The sequence below is a fragment of the Falco peregrinus genome, chromosome 3 (genome assembly GCF_023634155.1).
Source record: "Falco peregrinus isolate bFalPer1 chromosome 3, bFalPer1.pri, whole genome shotgun sequence".
NCBI classification, from domain to species: Eukaryota; Metazoa; Chordata; class Aves; order Falconiformes; family Falconidae; genus Falco; species Falco peregrinus.
The window spans coordinates 93,512,105-93,536,622 of record NC_073723.1 but is presented as its reverse complement, the minus strand read 5'-3'; the positions used below and the strand labels follow the sequence as shown (position 1 = coordinate 93,536,622).

The window sequence follows — 24,518 nt, the reverse complement described above, 5'->3', positions numbered from 1 at the left end:
TGTTGTGCTGATTCTTGCTCCTTCTGTTAAACATCCTTAGTGAGAGGGGAAGTAGTTCCTGGAGGTGTGTTAACACAATAGTCTTACAAAAAATACTCACTTGACTAACTGGAAGATTCTCAGAGATGTTTGTTGTGAGCTTTATGATTCTAATCTTAAATATATGTTTCCATGAATTGCTCGTATTGCACTTTTTCTGTGAAAACCCCCATTATAGTAGTATGACCTTTTTAGCCATTTTGGAGCTAAATTAACAAATTATTTTTAACAGAAAAATTCTTCACTGTTTGTGGCTGTCTTTGGGTAGAGCGTGTGTACCAGCCACTACAGAGGGCGGAGGTAGGTAGGCATTTAGCTCGTGCCAGTGAAAGGAAATCACGGAGGAGCAAAAGCTACTTGTCAAGAAAAGCCTGTCAATGACAAGGTGCTCAATGTTGTAAAGAAAATAAATAATTGTTAATTTCAGTGCTTTAGACTAATCTCAAGAGCATTGACAGTGAGAAACACCAAAGGTCCTGGCACTGCATGTAATAGCAGGGGTGCAGCGGGTGCCGGTGGGCAATGCAGAGGGAGGCTGGCACAGGCGTAGCAGAGGTGGGTGCCAGTTTCTTGTCTGGGTGCGAGTGCCAGAGCACCGGGGCTAAGCACACGGGTGGGAGCTGCCGGAGCAGAGCAGCCAGCTGCCAGAAGTGGATGGCTTCAGGTCTGGTGTGCCTTGGCGGTGGCTTGTGGTCTTGCTGCTGGAGAGTTGTGTGGACGTGCAGGATGACTGCTGGGCAGTGGCACTGCTGCCTCGCAGGGTCAGCAGGACTTAAAATCCAGACTTTCTCTCCACTGTACCTGGCCACTGGGATTTAACTACTGAGAAAGAAAAAGAAAAATGTGATCAGAGAAGGAGGAAAACAAGAAGCATGGATATGCGTCACTGAGCTATGCTACAGCGGTTAAATTTGATGCGAAGAAGTATTAAACCTGTTTAGGGTCTTCCTTAACCATGTGTGAAGGGTGATGCTGCCACACGGGATTGCCAACAAAACCAAGTTTGCCGTTGTACGGGATGGTGGCAGCAGCAGCAGCATGGGGGAGAGAAGCGGGGGAGGGGGCAGGGGAGGAGGAGAGGGTAAATCTGCCAGGGAGGCCTGAGACCAGCTGACGGGAAAAAGCAGGAAACCAAAATAATTTCCTGCTACCATAAAATAACATGGAAAAGGTCCGGGGAGAGCACGCTTCCAGCTTCCCTTGGCAGAAACAGCCAGGGGACGTTCCCCCCCAGCACCCAGGGAGGGGACATGGCCCCAGGCCCCAAGGCAGGCGGTGGGAGGGAGGGAGACCATCTCTGTGGGGTGACACAGGCAGCACTGCGGGGCTGGTGCAGTGGTGAGACCAAGGGGTGGCTGAGGCCCAGGGGGTGGCCGCAGGAGAGGCAACGAGAGAGGCTGAGGCAGAGACCCAGGTGGGCAGTGAGTGCTGCTGGAGGGGCTCAGGGCCACCACGGTGCCACCGCCCCACGAGGCAACGGCCTCTGCCATCCCACCCAGCCGCCCCCCGCCGTGGATGGGCAAGGAGCACGCGGAGGCAGTGGGCTGCCCGGCGGGGCCGCGCTGGCTCCAGGGAGGCATTGCCGGAGCACCCCAAGGCGTGAAGCTCCGTGCTGGCTGCAAAATGGTGGCAGCTGTGTGGGGCGCGGAGGAGGCCAAGCGCTTGGGCCAGGCCTGGGGCAGCCCTGGGGCTTGGGGCAGTGCAGGGCATGTGCCTCCGGGACCGGAGAGTGAAACATGGCTTTGTCCTTCCGAGGTTCTTGTGGCTCATACGCTTTTTTTCCCCTCTGCCACATTGCTCACCTGAGCCTGAAACACTTTCTGTGGGGTTTTCATGACACTGTGATGCCACCATAGTGGTGGCCGTTGTTGGCGTAGCCAGGTTAAACGGTTGTTCAGTCTTTTGAAAACTCTTTATCAGTGACAATGTTTAGTAGATTTAGTAGTGCATGAGCTCTGTCAACAAGTGTATTTTTTGTGCACGTGTGAGATGTGTTTGCTTTCCTCAAGGAAAAATGCAGCCATGGATAACCTGTTGCTGGATGAAATAGCAGAAACAGGGTTTCCTTGATCAGTATACCAGCATACAGCAATGGGAGATAAACCATGACTGGTTTTGTAATGAATTAGATCTGTGGAAATATTTCCTCCTGTTCTGACTCTCCATGAATAATGACAATAAATCAACGTTGCTTCTAGGGAATGGAACTCATGGGTTTTTAGTTAACTTCTTGAAAAGTTAAATCATTCTCTCAGATCGCTTATGAAGGTCACTTCATAATTTCTTTATTCACAAAATGTTTGTTTCTCATTAGCAGAATCTTTAGTAATTTATACACATTTTAGAGGTGCCCAGTATTAAGAACAACAAAACAAGTCTGATGAATCTCTTCAAACAACTTCTACTTACTCTATACCACAAACTAGTAACTTTAGATACTTTTTTCTGAAATGCAGTCATTTATGGATTGTGAGAATTACATCAACTGTTCTTGAAAGTTTCTTAAGTTCCCCTTCAAGGTATCACTATTGGGTGGTGTCTATCTTGCTAACACGGGTGTGCAATGTACAATAGAATTCAGGTCACGCTTGACACAATTATACATGTGCTTAATGATCTGCCTTCGTGTTTGCATAGAATCACAGGTAAGTAATCAAATAGGTTGCACAGAAATACAAATGGCAAGGTGTCTGCACCGAGTTTCAGAAAACAAGGTGTTCTGAGCTTACACTGGATATCAGATCTGCAACATTCATTGATTATATTCATTAAAGTTACTGCTAGTACAACACCTGTTTGTCTAAAAACATATTTGAGACCAGCAATTAGAAATCCAAAGTGTGTCAAAACCACAAAACTCTGCATATAAGGGCATTGTGAAAAAAACTATTTTCAGGCTGCATCATGATGCTGGCTTTAGTGTTTCTAACTTTGAATTTACAGTTCAGTTATATATACTCCATAACAATGCTGCTGTGTTAAAGTGCTTGTTCCAGATGAATGTGATCACTTCCATGAGGGCAATGTATCTCAGATTTAAACATAGAATTTTATGTTTTTCAAACAAGTTAGAATTTATGATGAAAAACTCTAAACTCTGGTTATTTTTAAAATGTTTCCTGCATCTATAGACTTTCCTAGATACCTACGGACAGACAGCTATGCATGTTATATAATCTTGTAGAAACTAAACAAAATATTTCCATTTGCCACATTTCCTTGAAGGATTAATTTTCCTCTTTGGTTTGCAAGCGAGCAAACTTTAAAACACTCTGTGTTGCCTGTAACAGGTGAAATGTAATATCAATACTTTTTAGCTCTAAGTAGGTGGAATAGATCTAGGATGCAACGTCTAAAACCTGGGGGGGGGGGGAACCCATAACCAAATCCTTCTATGAATTATTAAGCACTTCTCCATTCAATATAATCAAGATGTGTAGAGCTGAAAGCAGTTTGTATAGAGTGTTTAGTGTGATATTGCTTTAATTAATTAGTTGTAGTGGAACACACCTGTCAGCAGTTCAGCAGCTTCTCACCAAGAAGGTTACACAGCACAGGACGACGACTAACAGAACTGGCAGCAGACTGCAGAACTTTGCAAGGCAACCAGTTTGGGGTTTGCAGAGGGCTGCAGCAAAAAAGCTAAGATTTCTCTCGTCATATTGTCCAAAACTTTGGGACTAAAATACAAATCTATACAGCTGAAAATTCAATAGTGGCTTGTCAGGGAGTAGCTGCAGTCTAGACCAAAGGGTTGGTTTTTTTCCATTCCTGACAGAAAACCCTGACTCCCTCAGGCCTTCTCTCATCACCTCCCGGAGGTCAGGCTGAGAGCTGGTGGGATGCTGCTGCGGACCTCGTGTCTATTAGTCTGCCACAAGTGGTACAGGTGAGAAGTGTCATTCGAAGGAGTGCCAAGCTGCATGCAGATGGTTGGTCATAGTGCTGCTGCAGAGGAGTCCCTGCACAGTGTTTGTTCCTACATGAACCTTCCTGCTGTCCCAGGGGTGCCCTGAGCTCTGCACTCCAGGTGGGGATATTCTTTTACTGAGACTTGCAAACATCACCATTTTCATGAATGCCAAGTTTATATGCACCTGTATTATGTTAGAGACATAGTGTGCTAAGAATGCGAACAAAAAGTTTGTAGGAAGATATCCTTTGTTAGAGTGGTTAGTGTAGCAGAAAAAGTTGGAAATTTTTCTGGCACTTAGTTCTTTCTTCATGTATCCTCAAAAGCACACCTCTTTTCTCCAACTATGGTAGTTGGTTTTATAGAAGTTATTTCTCCCCACATAAAATCCCCTGTTTGTTGAAACGCAGATTCAGCATTTTGGGGTATGTTGTTGAAAGCCAGATTCAGCTCACTGGAGCTAACAGATATACAGATAACAGAAATTTTCTAGAAAAAGACCAAAGAAAAAAAGTAAGTGATAATTGCTGAGAAGTGTTTTCGCATGCACTATATCCCAAATTGGTTTGTTCTTTATGCAGGACTCTTGCAGAATTCCAGCAGACCTATTGCTAGATTTGAGGTCATCTGAAAATATGTGTAGCGCAACAGAAGTGGACTTTGTTGGTCAAATAAATTAAGTATCCTGTTTTATTTCATATTCCTTGTGCTCATTCTGAAACATGTTTCTGATAGCAAAAGAAAACTGTTTTCCTTACTTTAGCTAACTCAAAATATCAGCAAAGAGTGTTTCATGCCTGGAAGAAGACACATAATGAAGGCAATATTGCTGTGAGCAGGTAAAATAATGTTTTAATAATTATATCAATTTAAATTGAGTAGTTAATGTCATAACCAGCCAGCCAGGCTGAACAGGTGAGAGCAATGCATGCAAAGACATGTTAGCAGTCTGTGGAATTAAATCTCAACAGGTAATTTTCAGCTTATATAGTTCTAATTGAAGCACTCAAAGGGCTTTTATTAACTAATGTAGATTTATTTTCATTAAAGTTAAGGAAGGGCACCTGGGAGGTAACAAACAGTATTTTCAAGTAAAAGCCTTTTGTCTTCTAGAAGATGTTATTTTGTACCATAGTTACACCCTAAGGATGCTTGTAGATATCTAAGCATACAATTCATTAACTCTATTATTAGCATAATTTCTTCAGTATATTCTCTGTATACTCTGATGTTTGTTTTCATTATTAAAGGAGCAGTGTACAGCAGAGAAGGAGATTTTTGTTCGGCTATTTTTGTTTTATTGGTACTAGGCTTTCTCTTCCACTTTAATTAAGACCCTAGAACTGTAAGAGCCACTTCAGTAGTTTTGATTACAAACAACATTTCTTATACACCACATGTTCTAATGCATAGGAAATACTTATGCAGATTGAAAACTTCAACCTGAACCTTGAATAATTCACTTACCTCATTTTCCCTGAATGTATCTGTAAAAAACATGATGGTATCTCCAGTTTGTATCCTTCACAATAGTATATGTTCACCTTAATCAACCTTTTGTGGTGTGTAGGGTTTCATAATTTTCAGCCGGTAAAACATCTATTGCAGGTGTATTTTTTACCTGGCATTTTAGATAAAAGTAGTATAACTAATCTCACAGATATGAAACAAGGAAATCCTTACCTATGGATATGAAGGTTAGTTTAAAAAACTGTAAAAGATTTGCATAGATAAAAATAATTCAGAAATTAAAGTACTTACAGAAATTCCATGCTGTTTCTAACAGCATACCTAAAAGAAGATAAACAATCTGTAAGTTGTGACAAGTTGCATTGTTTGAAGGGATGTTTTTGCTGTCTCACAGCACTGCTAAATATTGTTCTATTTCTTTTTGACATTTAAAGTTATTAGATTTGAGTAATGTTTTAAAACTTTAAAAAGAAGTATCTAAGCAACAAGAGGCAGAAGCTAACTTCTGATCATGTTGTTCCATTAGCTCTGATCTTCTGAATATGTGTGATTTGAATGTGAGAAGAAAGCATTACATTATAAAATAGGTGGCTAACACCAGGTTTTAAGATCATCTTGGTGAGTTGGATTGTTCATAATCAACAGGCTGAATTTCAATAAAGAGAAGCACCTTTCCACTTCTACTACTACAGCTGAATTGTCTTTTGACAATTGTACTGATGACTAGATTATCTTCTAGTGATGCTGAAACTAGATACGCCAAGAACTGACATAATTGCTCTAAAATGGTTACCTCAGAACTATTTCAATAGTGATTATCTTATTTTAGCAAAACCTTAAGTATTTTCACTGATCTGCCCATAAAGGGTCAACAAATTCTGTCATATGATTCTGCTGACGATACAGAGCCGGGAGGAGCGGCTGATCCACCCGAAGGCTGCGCTGCCATTCAGCGAGGCCTGGGCAGGCCGGAGAGCTGGCGGAGAGGGACCTCATGGGGTTCAGCAAAGGCCCGTGCAGGGTCCTGCCCTGGGGAGGGACAGCCCCGCGCACCAGCACGGGCTGGGGCTGAGGGCTGGGAGGCAGCTCTGCGGGGAAGGGCCTGGCAGTGCTGGTGGGCAGCCAGTTGCCCGTGGGCCAGCAGTGTGCCCTGGTGGCCAAGAAGCCCCACGGGACCCTGGGGTGCGTGAGGAGGAGCGTGGCCAGCAGGTCGAGGGAGGTGATCCTGCCCCTCTGCTCGGCCCTGCTGAGGCCGCACCTGGAGTGCTGGGTCCAGTGCTGGGCTCCCCAGCTCAGGGGAGACTGGGAACTGCTGGGGAGGGGCCAGCGGAGGGCCATGGCGATGGTGAGGGGGCTAAGTGCTATGCGCAGAGCATAGTGGGGAATTGTCCCAGGTTTTGCTACTCTGTGCTGTAGCTAGCAGAGAGCACACTGGTGTGTGTTTGAATGGTTTCATATGCAAATGCATTTTTCTTGATCCCTTCGGCAGCAGAGTGCAGGCTACAGTTTGCCTTCACTTGGAAGGGCATCCAATACACCTGGAATCGACTGCCCCAGGGGTGGAAACACAGCCCTACCATCTGCCACGGACTGATCCAAGCTGTGCTGGAACAGGGTGAAGCTCCAGAACATCTGCAGTACATTGATGACATCATTGTATGGGGTAATACAGCACAAGTTTTTGAGAAAGGGGAGAAAATAATCCAAATCCTTCTAAAAGCTGGTTTTGCCATTAAAAAAGCCAAGGGATTCACACAGGAGATCCAGTTTTGTGGAATAAAATGTCACAATGGACATTGTGAGATCCCAATGGATGCGATCAACAAAGTAACAGCTTTGTCCCCACCAACTAATGAGAAAACTCTGACTTCCTGAGGACTTTTGGAGAATGCACATTCCAAACCACAGTCACAGTGCCGGAGCCCTGGGACAGGCTGCCCAGAGAGCCTGTGGGGTCTCCTGCTCTGGGGACATTCAAACCCGCCTGGATGTGACTGTGCAGCCCTAGGAGACCCCACTTCAGCAGGGGTTGGGTAGATGCTTTCCAGACCTTCCAACCCTGACTGTTCTGTTGATACAGGAAAGAATCCAAAATACATGCAAAACCCCTTCTGTTAAGCACTTCCCAAGCCCTCCACTTCCTTCATATTTTTTTTGTCTCTAAGAATGTGCTCTTCCTTTGTGCTTCTTGGAAAATAAAAGTGAGAATAATGGTGTAGAGTGGGGAATTGTCCCAGGTTTTGCTACTCTGTGCTGTAGCTAGCAGAGAGCACACTGGTGTGTGTTTGAATGGTTTTTCATATGCTTTTGTAAGTTTTTTGTAAACTAGGTACTTCAAAAGATTTAGGGAGAATCTCTGTGGGATTACACTTCCTGTTACAGGACATTCCTGTAGCAGTTGTGTCATCTGCTTCTATAGGAAGTTAGGAAAAAAATGAAGATATGCTTGATTGTCTCTGCTGGGAGCCAACTGGAAACTGGCTTCTGCCAATCTCTCTTTCCCTACTCCATAAAACCTTGTGGATGGTCAGTGGCTTAAGCAGTGCTCAGTGAAGGCAGTTAATACTTTACTTCTGTAATGGCTAGTAAACCAAGGAATGACTTAAACTTTTAAAAACAGCTTTCACTTGCATTTGGTGTGAAATCAGGTTGAAACAAACCAGTTTCCCTTGTGCCTTTCAAGCTTCATTTTCTTTTACCATTCCTATTGCAGATAAACACAGGGATACTGCTTTATTTTCTTCTTCTGGACAGTATCTAAATACAAGTATTCATCACATGGGCTTCTCCTGGTTATTGGGACAAAGGAGATTGGAGCTAGAATACTTTTTTAAACCAAACCCAGACTACTCTGTTTTTTGTTATTATTGCCCAGTATCTAGCTGCGTTAAGGCAGTTTTTGGGTAGTTTTCCATTCGTCATGTTGCAACACATACTCTGAACAAGGATGTGCTTTGCCACAGTAGGATTCCTTTCATGGAGGGTCAGCTGGAAAGAAGGAGGGAAGCCTAGAAGGTGGTACATTGGCGTAGTTTGGTACCTATGTTTGGATGTCTTGGTCTGTGCTAGTGTTCGCTTTGTTCTGTAACGGGTCTATTAGAAAAGCAAAAATACATACTGTGTTGTGAAGCCAGTAGGAACAGTACGTAAAAGGCCCTTTGCCTCCCCCAGCCTCCCCCCGGCCCGAGGAGCGTAAGGAGCTAAACTGGGGGTGCGCCGTCTTTGGGAGTCCGGAAGAAACTTGCAAGTCTGTTACACAGGATCGGTTTCAGTCTCTGGGGCTGAACACCACTCATGCAGACTACAAGAACGCATGTTCCTTTTGGGAGCGCCCGTTTTCATGTAGAAGATAAAGAGCACAGGATTACTTTTTTAAAAATAAAAATTCACATTACATTTTTTGACAATAGAATGGATGAGTTGCAAGCTGAATATGTAATACCCTGAAGAGAAAAGCAGAAGACAGGGAACGCAGCAGGATGTTCAGCTTTTGATATTTTCATAAAAATAGCAACCTTGCATTTATCCTTGAGTGAGGGAAGTAGAGTTGGTTTTTAGTTGCTTGTAGGCATTGAAAAACAGTTTGAGCAGTTAGCCCACATTTATTATACGCTTAAATCAAAATAGCAGCAAATTCCAAATGAATCTAGTGGAGTACTGCTTTCCTCCTTGTGACACACACCCTTAGCATACAGAGTATAATGAAGGCCAAGGTCTTTACTGGATTCAGCAGTAAAAAAAACCACTACTGCAGTTCTAGTGTATTTTCCTCCTCTAAATGGAATCTCCAGTTTATTTTGGTCTTTTTTTCCTTCCTTGGACACACCCATAAGCCTCCAGTGGAAACTCCAGCTCACATGATAACTTTTAAACTTCTTTGCTGCTAATCATGCAGTGGGAGGTAACGTGAATGAATATTTAACAGCATCTTACAACAATTTTCAGCAGACACCAATAGTAATCTGTTGGGCAAAAGGAGACTGGGATATTTTTTCAGTACTGGAACCAAAGCTGTTATTTCTGACTTTGAGCCTGCTGGTGAATGCAGTACTGAAGATCCCCTCTCTGTTTCCAAATGTAATTTTGGGTTACAAAATAGTTACACAGAGGACAGACTTTTTATGGAAGAAACTAGTGCATCTGAGAATGAAAAGACAAATGATGGTTTGCCTAGATATTTCAAAGGCATAAAGATAAAGCTATAAGCAATAGAAAACAACCAAGGAACTAATAGCCAGACATGAAAACAAAATATTCCTTTCTCTTCCCTTCCCTGCCATTCATTAGGCTTTACTAAAGGCAGTCTTTTCAAAATAGGATGACCACAAGTTAGGTTTTGATGTGTCCCTGGAAGGCTCTGATGTGACACTGTTCTCTCATCTTCTAAAATGGAAGGAATGAAGTCCTTGACTACATTCCAGGAGAAGACCAAGACCTCACAGCTTCTCCCTGATGGTTGTCAGCAATCGACCTTATTTCTTCAAAGTCCATGCATCAGTCAGCCAGGGCTATTTCATTCTCCCTGTCTTCAGACGGCTTTTGATCCAGAAAAAAATGCAGCTGCTCTACATGTGAGCAGAGCTGTTCCAAATGTGTTTGCCAGTGCTGTGGGCCAGGCAGGTGCAGAGTGGAACACCCGCCGCTGGGAGTTCGGCTGCGAAGGCAGTTAGAGCATCACGCAATTCTCCAGAGAGCTCTGAGACGCCCACCACGTTAAACTCAAACCATACACCGGTGAGATCTTCCTCTTGCTCTGTTGCTGAACCAAGCTCTCATTCGGCTGTTGTAGCGCTTTCAAAGTTCCAGCCACCAAATACAGCTGCCTCCAACCCTTTCTGTATCATTCTGCATGAGTAATACAGGACAAAATGTTCTTCAGAAAGAGCTCAGTAGCGAGTAAACTTTTGCCTCGTGAAAAAGGTAGAATCTCAAGCTTGCTGTGGCAAAACTGAAATACATTAGTACTGAAAAATATTAATTTCTTGGATTCCTACTTGTTGTGAGTGAGTCCCGTTCAGCACTGCTGGTTTAGCACGGTTTATAAATTAAGCCAGCAAGTGTTTTCTTACTGTTCAGAAGTGATGGGTAATACCTCATCAGAATTGAACACAACTGTGTTATTAAAAAAAAATAAAATCAAATTTAATTCATTTTATGTGCCAGAATCTTGAGACACTTTCTAAGACCTGTTTATAATACTGTCTTCCAAAGGGAGGATGCCTCGCTACAACTACAGCTTATTTCAAATATTTGTAAAACAGTAATAAAATGTAGCATACAGACTGCATGTTAATTACAGATGTATTACTTAAATACATTGAAACAGTGTAAATGTGGTGATACGACTTAGATAGTCTCTGGGCCACATTCCAACTGCCTAAAACTGGTGTGGGCTGAAAGTGTTTCAGACTCCAGTGGAATTAATTACTTGTATTTACCTTGGTATGAATAGAATAATCTGTAAAATAGCTTACGGAGAGCTTGACTGTTGCCTGAGACCAAATAATGGGTGGCCTTGTAAATAAAATACATACGTGAGTTCTGTAAATACATTTACCCCCTCTCAGAATCTAGGACCAGAACATGTTCCTGTGCGCTCCTGGATTTTGGAAAACTATGATAATTATTCCAAGAAAACCACCTTCAACTTTGAAGAGTAAATTGCATACTTTGTTTCATCTTTTTTTTGCTATAAAAGAGTTATTGCCATTAAGTATGTGTTTAGACTGCATTCATTTCTCTGTCTGTGTACAGGAGCCTCCCACACATGAGTTTTGCTAGTTTTTGTTACTTTACAATTCAGCTGTTTCTTCAGGTTTGCAGATCTTCTTTGAGATGTCTTAAATTGCTCTTAATCACATATATGCAATACTGTGTAATGTACTACATGGAAAGAGAATTTCTGCATTATTTTTAAAGAAGAAAAACCTTAAGAAAGAAGCATGTTGACCTAGGCATTACTTCAGACTCTCGTAAACATAGCTGAGTTTTTCACTAAGCCTTTATGAACAGAAATGGATCAATTACTTCCAAATAGGAACGGATTTACTATATTAGATTTAATGAGCTAGCAGAGCAATTTGAGACAGGTTGTGAAATCACCCATTTCCTATCCTGTCAGACTGCCTGGATGTTCTGTAAAAGAGGCAGGGAACTCTGCACCTAGATTTGTCCTGGCAGATTTATTTAATTTAAGCCTCCTAGGGGAGGAAAACAGATAGGCATTGTGCATGTGCACATTGCAGATTTAAGTTCCTTTAAAATTCCCCCAAGGAGTGGCTAAACTGCCATTTTCCCGTGTGCAGGAGACCGTTCAAAGGAGGAGTGATTGCTGGCACTCCTCCTGCTCAGCCGTGATGAACCATCTTCCTTCAAGAAGCTGAAGGGAACGGTGCCTTTACCTGCTTCAGCCAGCTGGCTTATTTTGTCCGGATATTAAATCCAGACTAAATTTTGTAAAATTGTTTATGGAGTTCTGTGCATTCCCTTTCAGATGTCTAGTAGATACACAAGTAAACAAGGTCATCTTGGTTTTAGTTGAGCAGAACTTTGTTCTTTCCCCTGGCAAGGCTGCAGCCCAAACGTAGAGCTGTTCTACACCAAGTATCTCATCCGGATAATGTTTTTAGGATGAGCTTTATTTTAACATAGGAGATAGATTTGTAGAATGTCAGAGCTCTAGGTGTATTTAGATAAGGTAAAGCTCCTTTTATAGGTAGCATGTGAAGTTCAGCTTCCTCATTTGAGAACAGGGTTTAAGGGCAGAAAGAATACAGATAAATTGAGACCGGTGAATGTGACAGCTCAAAGCCACTGTCAAGAGTATTTGCAGGAGAAAATTGTTCTTGTCACAAATCACAAACATTAGTTCTGCTGCTCCTGCTTGTAATGCGCTCAGCAGCATAATTGCTCTTTGCTGGAGTTCAGCTCACATTCAATCAACTGCAGGAAGAATATTCTCCCATTTATTCTGAGGTTTTTAAACACTGAGTGAGAATTGTGGTAACAGTGAGGTATAGGACTCATAAAAGGATAAGACTTCAACATTTGTGTTACTTTAGAACCAAAACCTCTGCAATTCATTGCAAGGAACTCAGCATAAAAATCAACGCTGCTAGTAAATAAACCTTTGCAAACGACAGAAAAAAAATCCCAAATCATAGCAGTCCTCTCTAAGCTGTAGGTCATTTGGTCTGGCCCCATGCTTGAAATAAGGCCAGCTGCAGAGGGAAATCACATTCCTCGGCACCACACCTTGTTCACTGCCGGCTTCCCATGACACCACCACAATTTCCAGCAGCCTACCAGGCAGGCTGCTTCCCTGAGTTACTTCCCCATCTGCAGCAGCAGCTGCACCATTTAGACCCTTATACTCCAGTCAGGATGCAAGTAACGAAGTGGCCAGGTTTCCAGCTTGTGCAAACTGAAAAACACCCACATGTAGCCAGGGTGGTTCGCAAGTGGTAGAGTTAAGAGTGGCCATGGACTGTTAGAAATGTGGACACACAGAATGTCAACACCAGACAATTACCATTTATTCTGCTTAGACAGCAGATGACTTACAGTGGTTATGTCTTTCCATCAATGCAGAAATTCACCTGCATCCTCTCCTGAAGAAATTGTACTTCTGCCAGATAATCTACCAGATTCTGTGACAAATCTACCTACCACAAGGAACAGGTCAGCTGCAGCTGCAGGTCTAAAGAGGCCTTCAAAGACTCATAGAACATGGCAGAGACAGTTTTACTATGAAAAGATCCATTTCCGGTAACAATACAGGATTAGTGGTTCTGACACGTTACTGAAACCACAGTGCTTACTTTTTGGAGGAGGAGGATTGGTTTGCCCCTTGTGAATGCAGCGAGGGCTGGGTATGGGGGTGCCACGGGCTCCAGGTGGGGCATTCTGTCCTTGCTCTTAACGGGACCTCCGAGAGAAAGCGGCCCCCCAGAAACACCAGGCACCCTGCACACACAGCGCGTGGCAGGGCAGATGAGTCAAGAGTTTTCTTCATTCTGCAGACTGCAGATTCCTGTGCCCAGTATCCTCCTTTACCAGCTCATGCTCGTTTTTAAAGCCATACAGACTTTCTTTGCTTATTATTCTTGATAGCAACTATCAGCCCGATTCTTATAATGGGGTGTATTGTGGTTGTCCCCAGTTACCCTCTCCCGTTTCTGTTTTACAAGAACACAAAGCCACATTTGTTGCATTCCCACTTGAAAAGTAACAGTTTTAAGACCAAACCAGGAACAGTTATAGACAGTGACTGTATCAGTATCCACCTTCCAGGTTATGACCTATTTATTTCTTATCTGTAGCTTTACATTATTTCTCATTAACTTAAACCGAACGCTTAATCTTTCTAAATATTCTCCCTGTGCTTTCACTATTTTATGAATAATTAGCTCATACCTACTTTATAGAAAGATCTGGGCCACAACCATCAAAATCGGTGTTTATAAGGGAATAATCGAGACAATGAAGAATTCAAAAGGTATAGCATGGAAGGAAGGGCCAAGTTTTTCATTTAGAGAAAGTAATTTAATTTGTTACAAGTTTATATTAAGTTTTAGTTATTTAAGTATTTGGATGAAAAAAACTCCAAGATGTGAAAGCCTAGGAGGTATATTTGGTAGTTTCACTTCCGTACCCACGTAATGAGTACAATGAAAATACACATTCCATCCCACTTTACCATGCTGCTTCTCCCATTTGATTAGCCTCAATTTTTTTCTTACAAAGATTAATCTATAAATACACATGGCTTCCCTTCACTGTAATACAATTAAATTCTTTCATCTCCCAACTCATACAGGGTGGTAGTACTTCCCTATAAAATATTAAAAAAAGGCGTGGGAAAATCAAAGTGAAATCCACATGAATTCTTTGGCACTGACAGGGCTTCCAAAAACCAGGAGATGAAGACAACAGCTCCATTCTACACACATTCAGGAAGACTTTTTCACAGATTCTGTAGTACCTCTGATACCTACGCAGACAACTCCGTTCAAAGAACTACACTGGTTTTAGTGTGTTTAAAAATTGTTCATATATTTAGCAGCTTTCCAGTATGACATTTGTAAACACAACAGAAGACAGGATGCAACTAAGTTTTAAGCATCCTTTATTAATTTCAAACAACTGCCACTTCCCAACACCTTCCACCCGAGTTACAATTTTACACGTACTGTAGAAGATTGCTCTATCTCCAGCAGTGTCACAGACTGGTCTGCCTTCTGTGTACAGGTCAATATACAGATAAAGGCTCTTCAGAGGTTTAAGGCCACTTACCCTATGTATGGAGATAAAGTATTATTAAAAAGGTTTTAAATGAATCATTCTATCAAAAAACACTTAAACAGTTTTTAATTTTTAAATTATATCAGTATACACCAAGGTAATAAAAGCACATTCTAACTGCATAGGGCTGGTATCTTGTTTTTTTTCTGAATGCCTAGCAAACTAGGGATGTTAAATGCGAAGCTCCTTGTCACCATGAGGGAGAAGGGAACAGAAATCAGCACAGCAGATTTAGCCAAACTTTCTATTTGTAGGACCTCAGGTGAAGATACAAATTACATCTTCATGTACAGGAGAAAAAGAGCAATTATCCTCCCTCTCAGATCAGCTGAGAAACATTCAACATGAAAACTCTTGTTGCACAGCTCTTCTGTTTGCGCCAAGCTGCAGCCATGGGAATTCAGCTGACTGCAGCAGCTCTACTCAGAGCACAGGCTACCGGGACAGGTACTGCCTAAAACTGGAGAGGTTCCTCAAGACTGTCAGTTAAGTCCTTGATTCCAGAGGCTTTTGAAGCCAGAACTAAAGATTTTCTATTATTGTGAACAAGAAGTATCAGCTGAAGCTGACACTGGACGGAGGACTGAAATCCACTTGTTTTGAATAACCCATCAGCTATTCTCTGTATCAACAGTAGTTGGAAAGAATTAAAATAAATAATGAACCTGCTGAAGTTAAAGAAGAAAGTGCATCACCTGTTTCAGTATTTACTAGTTAAAACAGACATATTTTAACCAAATATAATGGGAGATTTTTTCCTAAATTTCACAGGTTTTGTACTGATCATTCTACCATTTTAAGAAAACTACATTTAAACAGTAATACCTATTTACCTACATTTAATCACAATAAATAAATAAATAAATAAATCTCTTCAACCAGAAATGAAAAAACCCACATCTACATAGCAAATTCTAATACAGTAAACAGTCTGTTTCAGGAATTATCAGTACTGCAGCAGTGTTAATCAATTCTACATTGGAATGCTGGAAACCAAAAGATTAAGACAGAACTACATGAAGAGTATTTTTCATATCTTATAGGACAGAAACCTTTGTTCATGTCTTCCGGTAGCCATCATCTTCTTTTGAGCTGCACCTACAACACAAAGAACAAGTAAACGAGCAACTTTATGCTTCTCCAGAATAGCTTAAAACAGTTCTGTAGGCATTAAGGGGCATCTTTTCTACTGCTTTGTTCCTGTATCACCACCTCATTTCATTGTTTTATACTCCTATTTTAAGAATAAGGTACAAAGCAACAGAAAGAATAAGCTACTACTACATCTGTGTAAAACTGCCCTCAGAGGTGCTGCCTACGTTTAAAAGTGCAAGGTACTTTCTGTATTTAGCTAGCAAGCAACTAGTGTTTCATTAAACGTGAAAGCTAATTTTTTTCATTTCCTGTATGAACAAGATACCTTAATATGTTGAAATAAGGAGAGATTATTTTTTATTAAGTATTTTACAATATAAATTGAGAAGAGACAGGCTGAAGGTTCCAAATAGGCATACAAAACCACCCATCTCCTGCTTGTTTTCGTAGTTAGTTCATTACATCTCCTCGGTGGGGTATTCCCCACCAGCAGAATGACTGCTTTGTGTCATTTTTCCATTCTTGAGTGCACTAAGAGTGCATGATTGCTGCCATTATGTACCTAGATGGATACAAAAACCCTTCTTAGTTCAAAGAAGTATCATAAAGTACGTGAAACCAGTGGGGTTTTCACAGCTTGTCAGGATATGTTAATAAAAACGAAAAGGTGACTTCTTAACATTGTCAAACAGAACATTAGAACAGCAGTATAGACCTGAAAAGTTGGTTCTGTTTTCCTCACCCTGTATAACCAACTCAAATGTTTCAAGCTCTTTTAATTTGTTGCTAAATGTTTATCTACACATGCTGTCAGAAATAACCTTGTTAGGAAGGTGAAGTTGGTGTCTCAGCAAATCAGACCCATGGAGTAGGCGTTGAGTGGCCTGTGACTCGCTTTCCTTTTTCTCTTTCAGCACCATCAAAAGGAAAAGTGAGAAAAACAGCACAAACATTAGTTAAAGCCTGAATTTAATCCCATGTCCTACAGGAATAATTTCATTACAATGAAAGCAGACAGACAGTATCTGTAGGGCTTTTTGCTTTGTTTTCGTTTAAGCAGTGATAATTATATATCTAATTAACATAGCCTATAGCTCTCCCAAAGATCATAATGTTTAATAATCCCTTTAATTAAATGATTAATAGGAAATGCAGGGGTGGTTCTTACGGATTACCTGATTTACCATCACTGAAGACAGATTCTTTTAAAAATGGCTACAAATGCCTTGTTCACAAAAGACTTTATTATCTAATGATGCATACTGAAAACATACAGAAATCTGCATGGTCCACTTTACATGCAGCAGAACAATCTTCACTTTACAATAAGTAAGTGTCAACTGTTTTATGCAAGAGACAACACTTTAAAGTCACATTTCTTAAAGAAAAGCTTCATTTACAAAAGAAATAAAAGGTAAAGAAGCAATTACCGCTTTTAAAAAGCAGCTGCTTTGTTCAAGAGTGGAAGGTTTATGCCTGTATTGAAAGACAACATGATCACAAATAATGAAAACAATGAACAAATGAAACACTTTTAGCATAAAGCAGTACACTTTCAAAATGACATACAAATAGTTAAAAATTTCCTTATGTTGTCTATCTATCCTTTAGATATAAGGTCTTTCGAATGAGATCCCAACATACGTAATTACTAAATGAAAACTCTTCTGTAAGTATTGGTTCTATGTCATAGTGAACTGTATTTAACAAAATGTATACAAAGTCTATAGCAAGTTGATTAAAAAAATTAAAGTAATAAGAAACAGTACACTGAAGGCGCTCTATCCATCAAGTGCGCACTTTCAAAGTTTTAAATGTGATGAACAGAACAGAAGTTGTAACTATGCCACGGTTGCAATGCCAGAAAATAAAACAAGATCATTTATCAAACATGCAGGGAATTCTGCCACAATGCTATTGTCTCTCATTTGTCAGTTCTTCCAGTAAAATAACAGCTTAAACACCGGTGATGTTGATGGGTTAGCTTACCTTCAGTGTACTGAAAGTTGTACACAACCTGCTTTAAAAGAGGAGACCATCCCTGCGGGCAGGCTCAAGAAGGAACAGACCCCCTTCGGCACTGACTACACCAAGGGCATGCTGCTGTGGCCTGCACACACACACCTAGGAAAATGTGAATATAAACAGCATTTATGCTGGCCATTTTTTAAAGACAAAAATGAAGCCAAGTCTGCTAAAAACAAATCAACCACCCAGTATTACTGCTCTTTTTTTTTTCTTCCTTTTTTTTTTTTTATAACAGATGCTTTTTTCTTTTTATAATATATACGAACTGCAACCATATACATTAGCATTGTACTTCTGTGCAGTCTTGGCAATTAAAAGAGTTCTACAGTGAAAATTTTCACATAAGACACAAAACAGAATTACTCTAACATTTCTAAAAGAAATATCAGCCTTGATGTTAATTCAAATGTATCATCTCTTCCTCAACTTTGCAGGGGAAATATTTATGTTTATATACATTAATAACTGCTGTGAAATTTCTTCAGTCTTTGTATCTTAATTACTCAAACCCTTTGAACTTCTTCATCTGGTTTAAATTTTTTCCTGGATGAAGGCGTGCTGCAGAGCCTGGTTGATGCTAATTCGTTTAGCTGGGTCTAACATTAGAATCTGGTCCAACAAGTCCTTTAGCTGGTGCACTTTTTTACGCTGGTCTTCAGGGAGTCGTTGGCACCCAATCAAGTCTGCTAACAGGTCCTTGGTTGGATTTATGGTGCTCATAACAGTAACTTTCTCCTACAAATACAAAAATGGCAACCTTGTAGAACGGAAGTAACACACAAACCCCCCTATCCCTGTTACAGAGCTTCAGCAGCAACTTCTCTGCAGGGTTCTCTCAGATCTGATTAGCAATGCCCTTCCTCATCATACGGCCTCATAAATCCCCATGTGGGCAAAGGAAAAGTAGAAATAATACTGTCAGGGGCAGGCCAGGCTGCATCCTTCACCAACAGCCAGTGCATACACGAACCTAACATCCCGGTTAATGGAAAACATCAAAATTTCATGTGGAAAAGTCCCCTAATTCTGTGATTCGCAATAAATATACTATGTTAAAATGATACAGAAAGTAATAGTGATCTTGTGAAATATCTGTGATTATGTGAAATCCCCTAATTCTGTGATTCGCAATAAATATACTATGTTAAAATGATACAGAAAGTAATAGTGATCTTCTACAACATAAGCATATCATACTGGAATTGGACGTCCTTCTCCAAAATAAAGGCAGAATTTCTTTTATTAGTAATTTAAGGTTAGATTATGTGGAGGTACCCTGTGCACCTACCAAGATAAAACTCAGCTTTCTCTTAAACGTGTTCCTAAATAGTAGGGGGGGGAAATTAAAAATCTCTGTTGCCAGTTTACAACTATGTATCTTATCCATACCACCACGAAAGGACATTCTAACAGTTTGTAAAAATCTTATCTTTAATTAAGAGGACAAGATACATTTGAAAGGTCATAATAGTAAGAAAGCTTGGAAAAAATGAATGTTAGTCAACACATTAAGGACTTACCCTCTCTGTCACTTTATCTACTTCTATATACATAAAGTTGAGATTTTGATCAAAGTGCTGATCTTTGAACACACCTTTTCGAATCATCTGGAAAATGAGGGAAAGGCAAGAGTTTCAGGCAAGTTCTCTGTGTTTTACAAATTCCACAATTAGCATTGATGTCTACTAACTTATTGGAACATGAATAATTCGAAACTAATGAAAAATATATCAAAAGGACAGCAAGAAATATTTAGATTGAATTAAAAAAAAAATACAGTTCAAACCAGTTGAAAAAGACACAGGATCTTACATTGACTTACGTATTTTTTTTTCAGGTCAGTGCTTAGAAGTTTTCTGCTTTCACTTTATACTTAGTCTATGAAAAAGAAGCTGTATACTTTCACTTCATAAGATTTTAAATCAATATAAATTATACAGTCAGAATGAAGTCTGATATTTACTTGCTGTTAAGAGAAGATGTACACGATAAGAAACAGAATGCAGATTGAAAAAAGGAAGTATGTTCTACTGTTCATTTTAGCAGTTTCAGATATTAATTAGAAATCATATACTTATTTTCCTTACCTTGTTTGGCATCTTTCCTTTGAGATCCATGGCTAGTTTCAACATATGGTTATTGGTTTTGCCAGGAAAGAGTATTTTTCCTGTATAAAGTTCATATAATGTGCAGCCTACAGACCACATATCTATACCATAGTCATAGATTTTTCCTATAACTGAAACAGAGCAATTCCAGTTAATTCCATAAAGGAGCCTTAAACAGTATAATATCACAAAACCAGACAGATGAACAGTTTCCAATTTGTAAATTATATTGGTGCTCCTCCTCTTAGGAATAAGAAGTTACCCTAAAAGGACGCAGACTTAACTTTTACAGTATCCCTATTTTAGAAAGGGAGGTGTTTACCTAACACCCAAACTAATCAGCATGAATTAAGTTAGTAAAAAAACAAGAAGTCAGAACAATACCTCTAAATTAAAACATAACTATAACCAATCAGAATGACTTCTCCCTGTCCTCACTGAGCTGACCACCAACATACATGAAGAGTCACACAAGCATGCTTTCAAAGTCTGAATTTTTGACTGCCATCATATTTCCAGAGTGGTGTTTTGCTAAGACCAAACAGAGAGTAAATTCAAGTCAAATTCTCATTTGCTAGTACTGGTATGGTATATAGCTACGTTAAGTATACTGCTTATGATACATGTAGCCAGTACAAAGGTACTTACTGATTTCTGGAGCGCGATAAAATCTACTAACTAGATACGGTGTGATGTCATTATCTGCGACATGTGAAGCTGATCCAAAATCACAAAGCTTTAATATCGTTTTAGACTCATTCACCTGAAAGTTAAATGTAAATATCCATTAGCACTATTTGTAGACAGAATTGCCAATAGCACTGTGAAAGTGACAATACATAAAGTCTGAGATAAGAAAAGCATTCAGCCTTTAAATTGGAAGTTCCTCCCATATTTCAATCCTTCCTCTCTGTATTCTGAGGAAATTGTGAAACTTTCTTAATTGAAAGTGACAGTTAATGTCTTGAGATCCTACAAAACACAAAAAGGTCAGTTTCACATACTTTTCCTTTACCAAAATATCCTTGGTGGATCCAGATTTCATTCAAGATACTGAAATTGTATCAGTTTAGACTTCTAATTCTAGTATCTGGAGTACCACTCATAAAACAGCATATTATTTACATAACCCATGCTTACATAGTAAATTTTACTGCTGTGGTGGCAAGAAGAGAACATTTTAAATCAAATAAAAATACGAGTTTGTCACAGGGATGACACCAAGAAAATCAAAGGAAATGTGTTTGATTCCTCTGTTGTAGATCTCACACCCTGCTAACCCGCAGAATGTTTAATGGAAACAGAAGAGGAAAAAGGCATCAAGGACTTTCTGCCATTATCTCATTCACACAAACAAAATCTCCATCCAGACTCAAACCACCTACTTCCATTTTACAGAAAGCAAGAACATTTTTCAACTACTGATGGAAAAAGTCCCAAGATTTCTCCTGAGAAAGAACACTGGAAGGTATGCTTTCTATAAAGAAATGCATGGATGCAGGTTTGTTTGAGAAAGACTGTATTGAATAAAAGATTTTATTTAGATGCTGTATACTTCTTTCTATTTATACCACAATAGCATCTTGTATCAAAACATGAATCCCTAACATTTTCAGATAAAGTGAAATTTGACTTCATCTAAATTAAAAGAATTATATTAATTGTAAATATTTAATTTTCCAATATAGACTCTGCAAAATAAGTTTCAATTATTTATTACTTACCAAAATATTATCTGGTTTAATATCTGCATGTAGGATATTGCATCTTTTAAGAAGTTTTAAAGCCAGGAACAACTGCTGGCTGTAGGAACGCACAGCTTTAATATGGAGGCCAACATCTTTCCCATACTTCTTCAACACCTCTCGTAAATTCATACTATTAAAAGAAAGGAAGAGAGAAAGAACAGAAAAGCTTACCAAAGACAAACATAGTGGCTTCCTGAACTGTAAGACAAACTTCCTATATTGTATAATTACTTACTAGACTGGACTGGCTTAATTCACAACACATTCTTAATCAAGACTAATTTGAGTGGATTTATTTGCACATGAACAGCATTTTCTTAATAACTGTAAAGCCTTTGTACTTGCTTTCTTCAGAAATAAATAAGGAAGGAAGTATGCAAAAGATACAAGTTGAGAAGGTGATTTTTTGGTGACTTAAACAGCAGATAAAAAGAGCATAATTCCAGGACAAAACCATCACTGGATATAAATAATGTTCAAGTGTGTTATAAAGAGATAGTGCAGCACAAAAATAATAATTTGTTGTATGGCTTATTTATGAAAATATAATAGCAATTTCATAAAGTTTGCATTGCTTCAGCATACAACTTATCTTCACCTGAAATATGGCAAAAATTAAAATGACATACACAGAAAACTCAGGATAAGAACAACTGATGTCTCTAAGTGGGAATGGGAACTAAGGCAATTAATATATCCACATCTACCATCAAATAGTGTCTGCCATTAACCTGTCATAAGACCTTAATTATTTAAAGGAAAACTGAGCATGCAAAGAAACCACCGTAACAATTTTCTTCCTTAGAGCGTTGTTATATATGTACTCTTCACAGAATATACAGCGCTTGCTGAACTTCTCTGCGAATTAATTATGAAAACTAACAAGAATATTGTGACATACACACAAGCCCCCCTGTGCCCTGCAAACCAAAGAAAAAAAGAGCAGCATTGGTGAGATGCCCCATTTTTAATAATACATTATTTTATTTCAAATATTGTCCAGGCAGAAAATTCACAATGATGCTTTAAGTACATCAGCAATACTTCAGCATTCTGTTCGTCAATTTGTGCCTCCAGATAATATTTTTTTTAAAGGTCCATGCGTTTTTGAATCTTGGCAATAGAACAAGGTATCAAAACAATAGCCAAAATAAAAAAGTAAAGATCACTCAATAGTACATTACTTTTTACAGAGAACCCCAAACATTTGTCATCTTACCTGAGTGGCTCAAATACCAGACAGAGATGTTGTTTGTGGTAGAAATGCCTGAACAACCGTAGACAATGAAACTTGTCATCAGGATCTGCATCATTGAGCTTCTTCAAAAATTCCAGTTCTTTTAGGCCAGTTTTTTGCCTGAAAACAAAGAAATATGATTATAAAGGAAAACCAGTGAAATTCTAATACCTTTTTAAAAATCCAGACATTCACTAGTGCGGTTATAATTATCCAGAAATGAGAAGTGTCTTGTCACTACTTAATGCACCACGTCTTGAAAAAAAATCACAACAGTCTTTTGCTGTCAGAGTCGACACATTGGGTAAGTTTGTTTAATTCCCTGATCCTCATTGTGCCTTTGTATTCTGGTTAACCTTTTCCTCCTCCCTCCTGGTTGCATGTAAAGCTAAAATTAAGATTTCCTCCTGTGATATGACATTTTAGTTTCAAACAGCACTCGCTCGAGAAGTTTAGTTTTTTAAAGAAGTACTTAACCACATACATTATTACAAAAAGTTTTCAGCTTAAGACTTTTAAGAGTCAAGTACACACCCAAACTTAATGATACAACACACCAAACTGAAATAGCTTATCACCCCCCTCCTTTTTTAAAACTTTTCCAGATACCTATTCATATAACTCAAAATAACACAGTTATACACACAGCAAGTCAACTTTTAAAACCTCCAAGGTAAAACGCATGGAAAATATTTTTATTTAAGTTGTCTTTAACGGAAGAGAACATAATATACAACTGCAGAAATACAGCAGCAGTTACTTAATACAGCATTATAGGTAAGTCCTCACATAAAGTATGATCTATTAAACTGTGTTATTCTGAAAGATCTCAAAAAAAATTTTTTGCCAACAGAGAGTCCCATTCCTTTTCATATATCTTATATACATGTAAACATATAGACTATACAAAAATAAATAATGTACACAGGTCTTTTTGTAAGTTACAGGTGATCAGTTAGGATCCAACCCATACGCCTGACAAATCGATTTGGTCCATCAAAACAAAGTTTTTTTTACAGTCCACAACTCCCATCTCAATAATTTTAGGGCTGGGCTGGCCTCGTATTGCTACCACTGTTCCCTGCAGTTTTGCAAATGAGAAAGTGCTTGATGAAAATGCAAGTACCCTTCTTCTTCCTGTGATAGCTGTAAAGAAGTGTGGATACATAGTCCTCAAGCGCTTCCCATTATCTGGCTCATATTAGCAGAAAAGGCAGGAAATCACAGCTGTAATCTGTTACTTCACTTGAAACAAAGGGAGATTCAAATCACAACATGGAAATCGTCCAACTGTTACATACACTGTATTATTATCAGTGAACAAAAACATTACTTACATAAGTTCATTGTTCCTGATGATTTTAACCGCTACTTCTTGGTTTGCTCTTGCCATGTCCCTGGCTCGCACTACGTTACTGAAGACTCCCTGACCAGTGTAACCATAGACATTGTAACGTTTATCTAGAACTTCACCTATATTAACACCTGAAGGATAAAATCAAGCAATTTAAAGTTAAGTGACATATATAATGAAATTTTAACACTCTCTAAATTTCAGAAGAAGAGGGTAATGGTAT

The 24,518-nt window shown here is 39.4% G+C and overlaps 1 protein-coding gene across 5 annotated transcripts in view; it reads right to left on the bottom strand.

The window, feature by feature from the left end:
• Positions 1–14,532: 14,532 nt before the first annotated feature.
• The window catches only part of PRPF4B (pre-mRNA processing factor 4B), a 26,061-nt gene continuing 16,075 nt past the window's right edge, over positions 14,533–24,518 (bottom strand). The window contains exons 9-19 of one of the 5 annotated variants that reach the window (XR_008746626.1): positions 24,279–24,426; positions 22,924–23,061; positions 21,681–21,834; positions 20,605–20,719; positions 19,936–20,087; positions 19,369–19,455; positions 17,810–18,583; positions 17,251–17,296; positions 16,642–16,727; positions 15,778–15,823; positions 14,533–14,717 (exon numbers count right to left, since the gene is read on the bottom strand). Coding sequence is in view for 2 of the 5 variants with exons in the window: in XM_055800379.1 (XP_055656354.1) it covers positions 18,380–18,583; positions 19,369–19,455; positions 19,936–20,087; positions 20,605–20,719; positions 21,681–21,834; positions 22,924–23,061; positions 24,279–24,426 (998 nt within the window). In the remaining 3 variants the exon portion in view is untranslated. The other 4 variants (XR_008746625.1, XR_008746627.1, XM_055800379.1 and 1 more) reach the window with 4 other exon arrangements.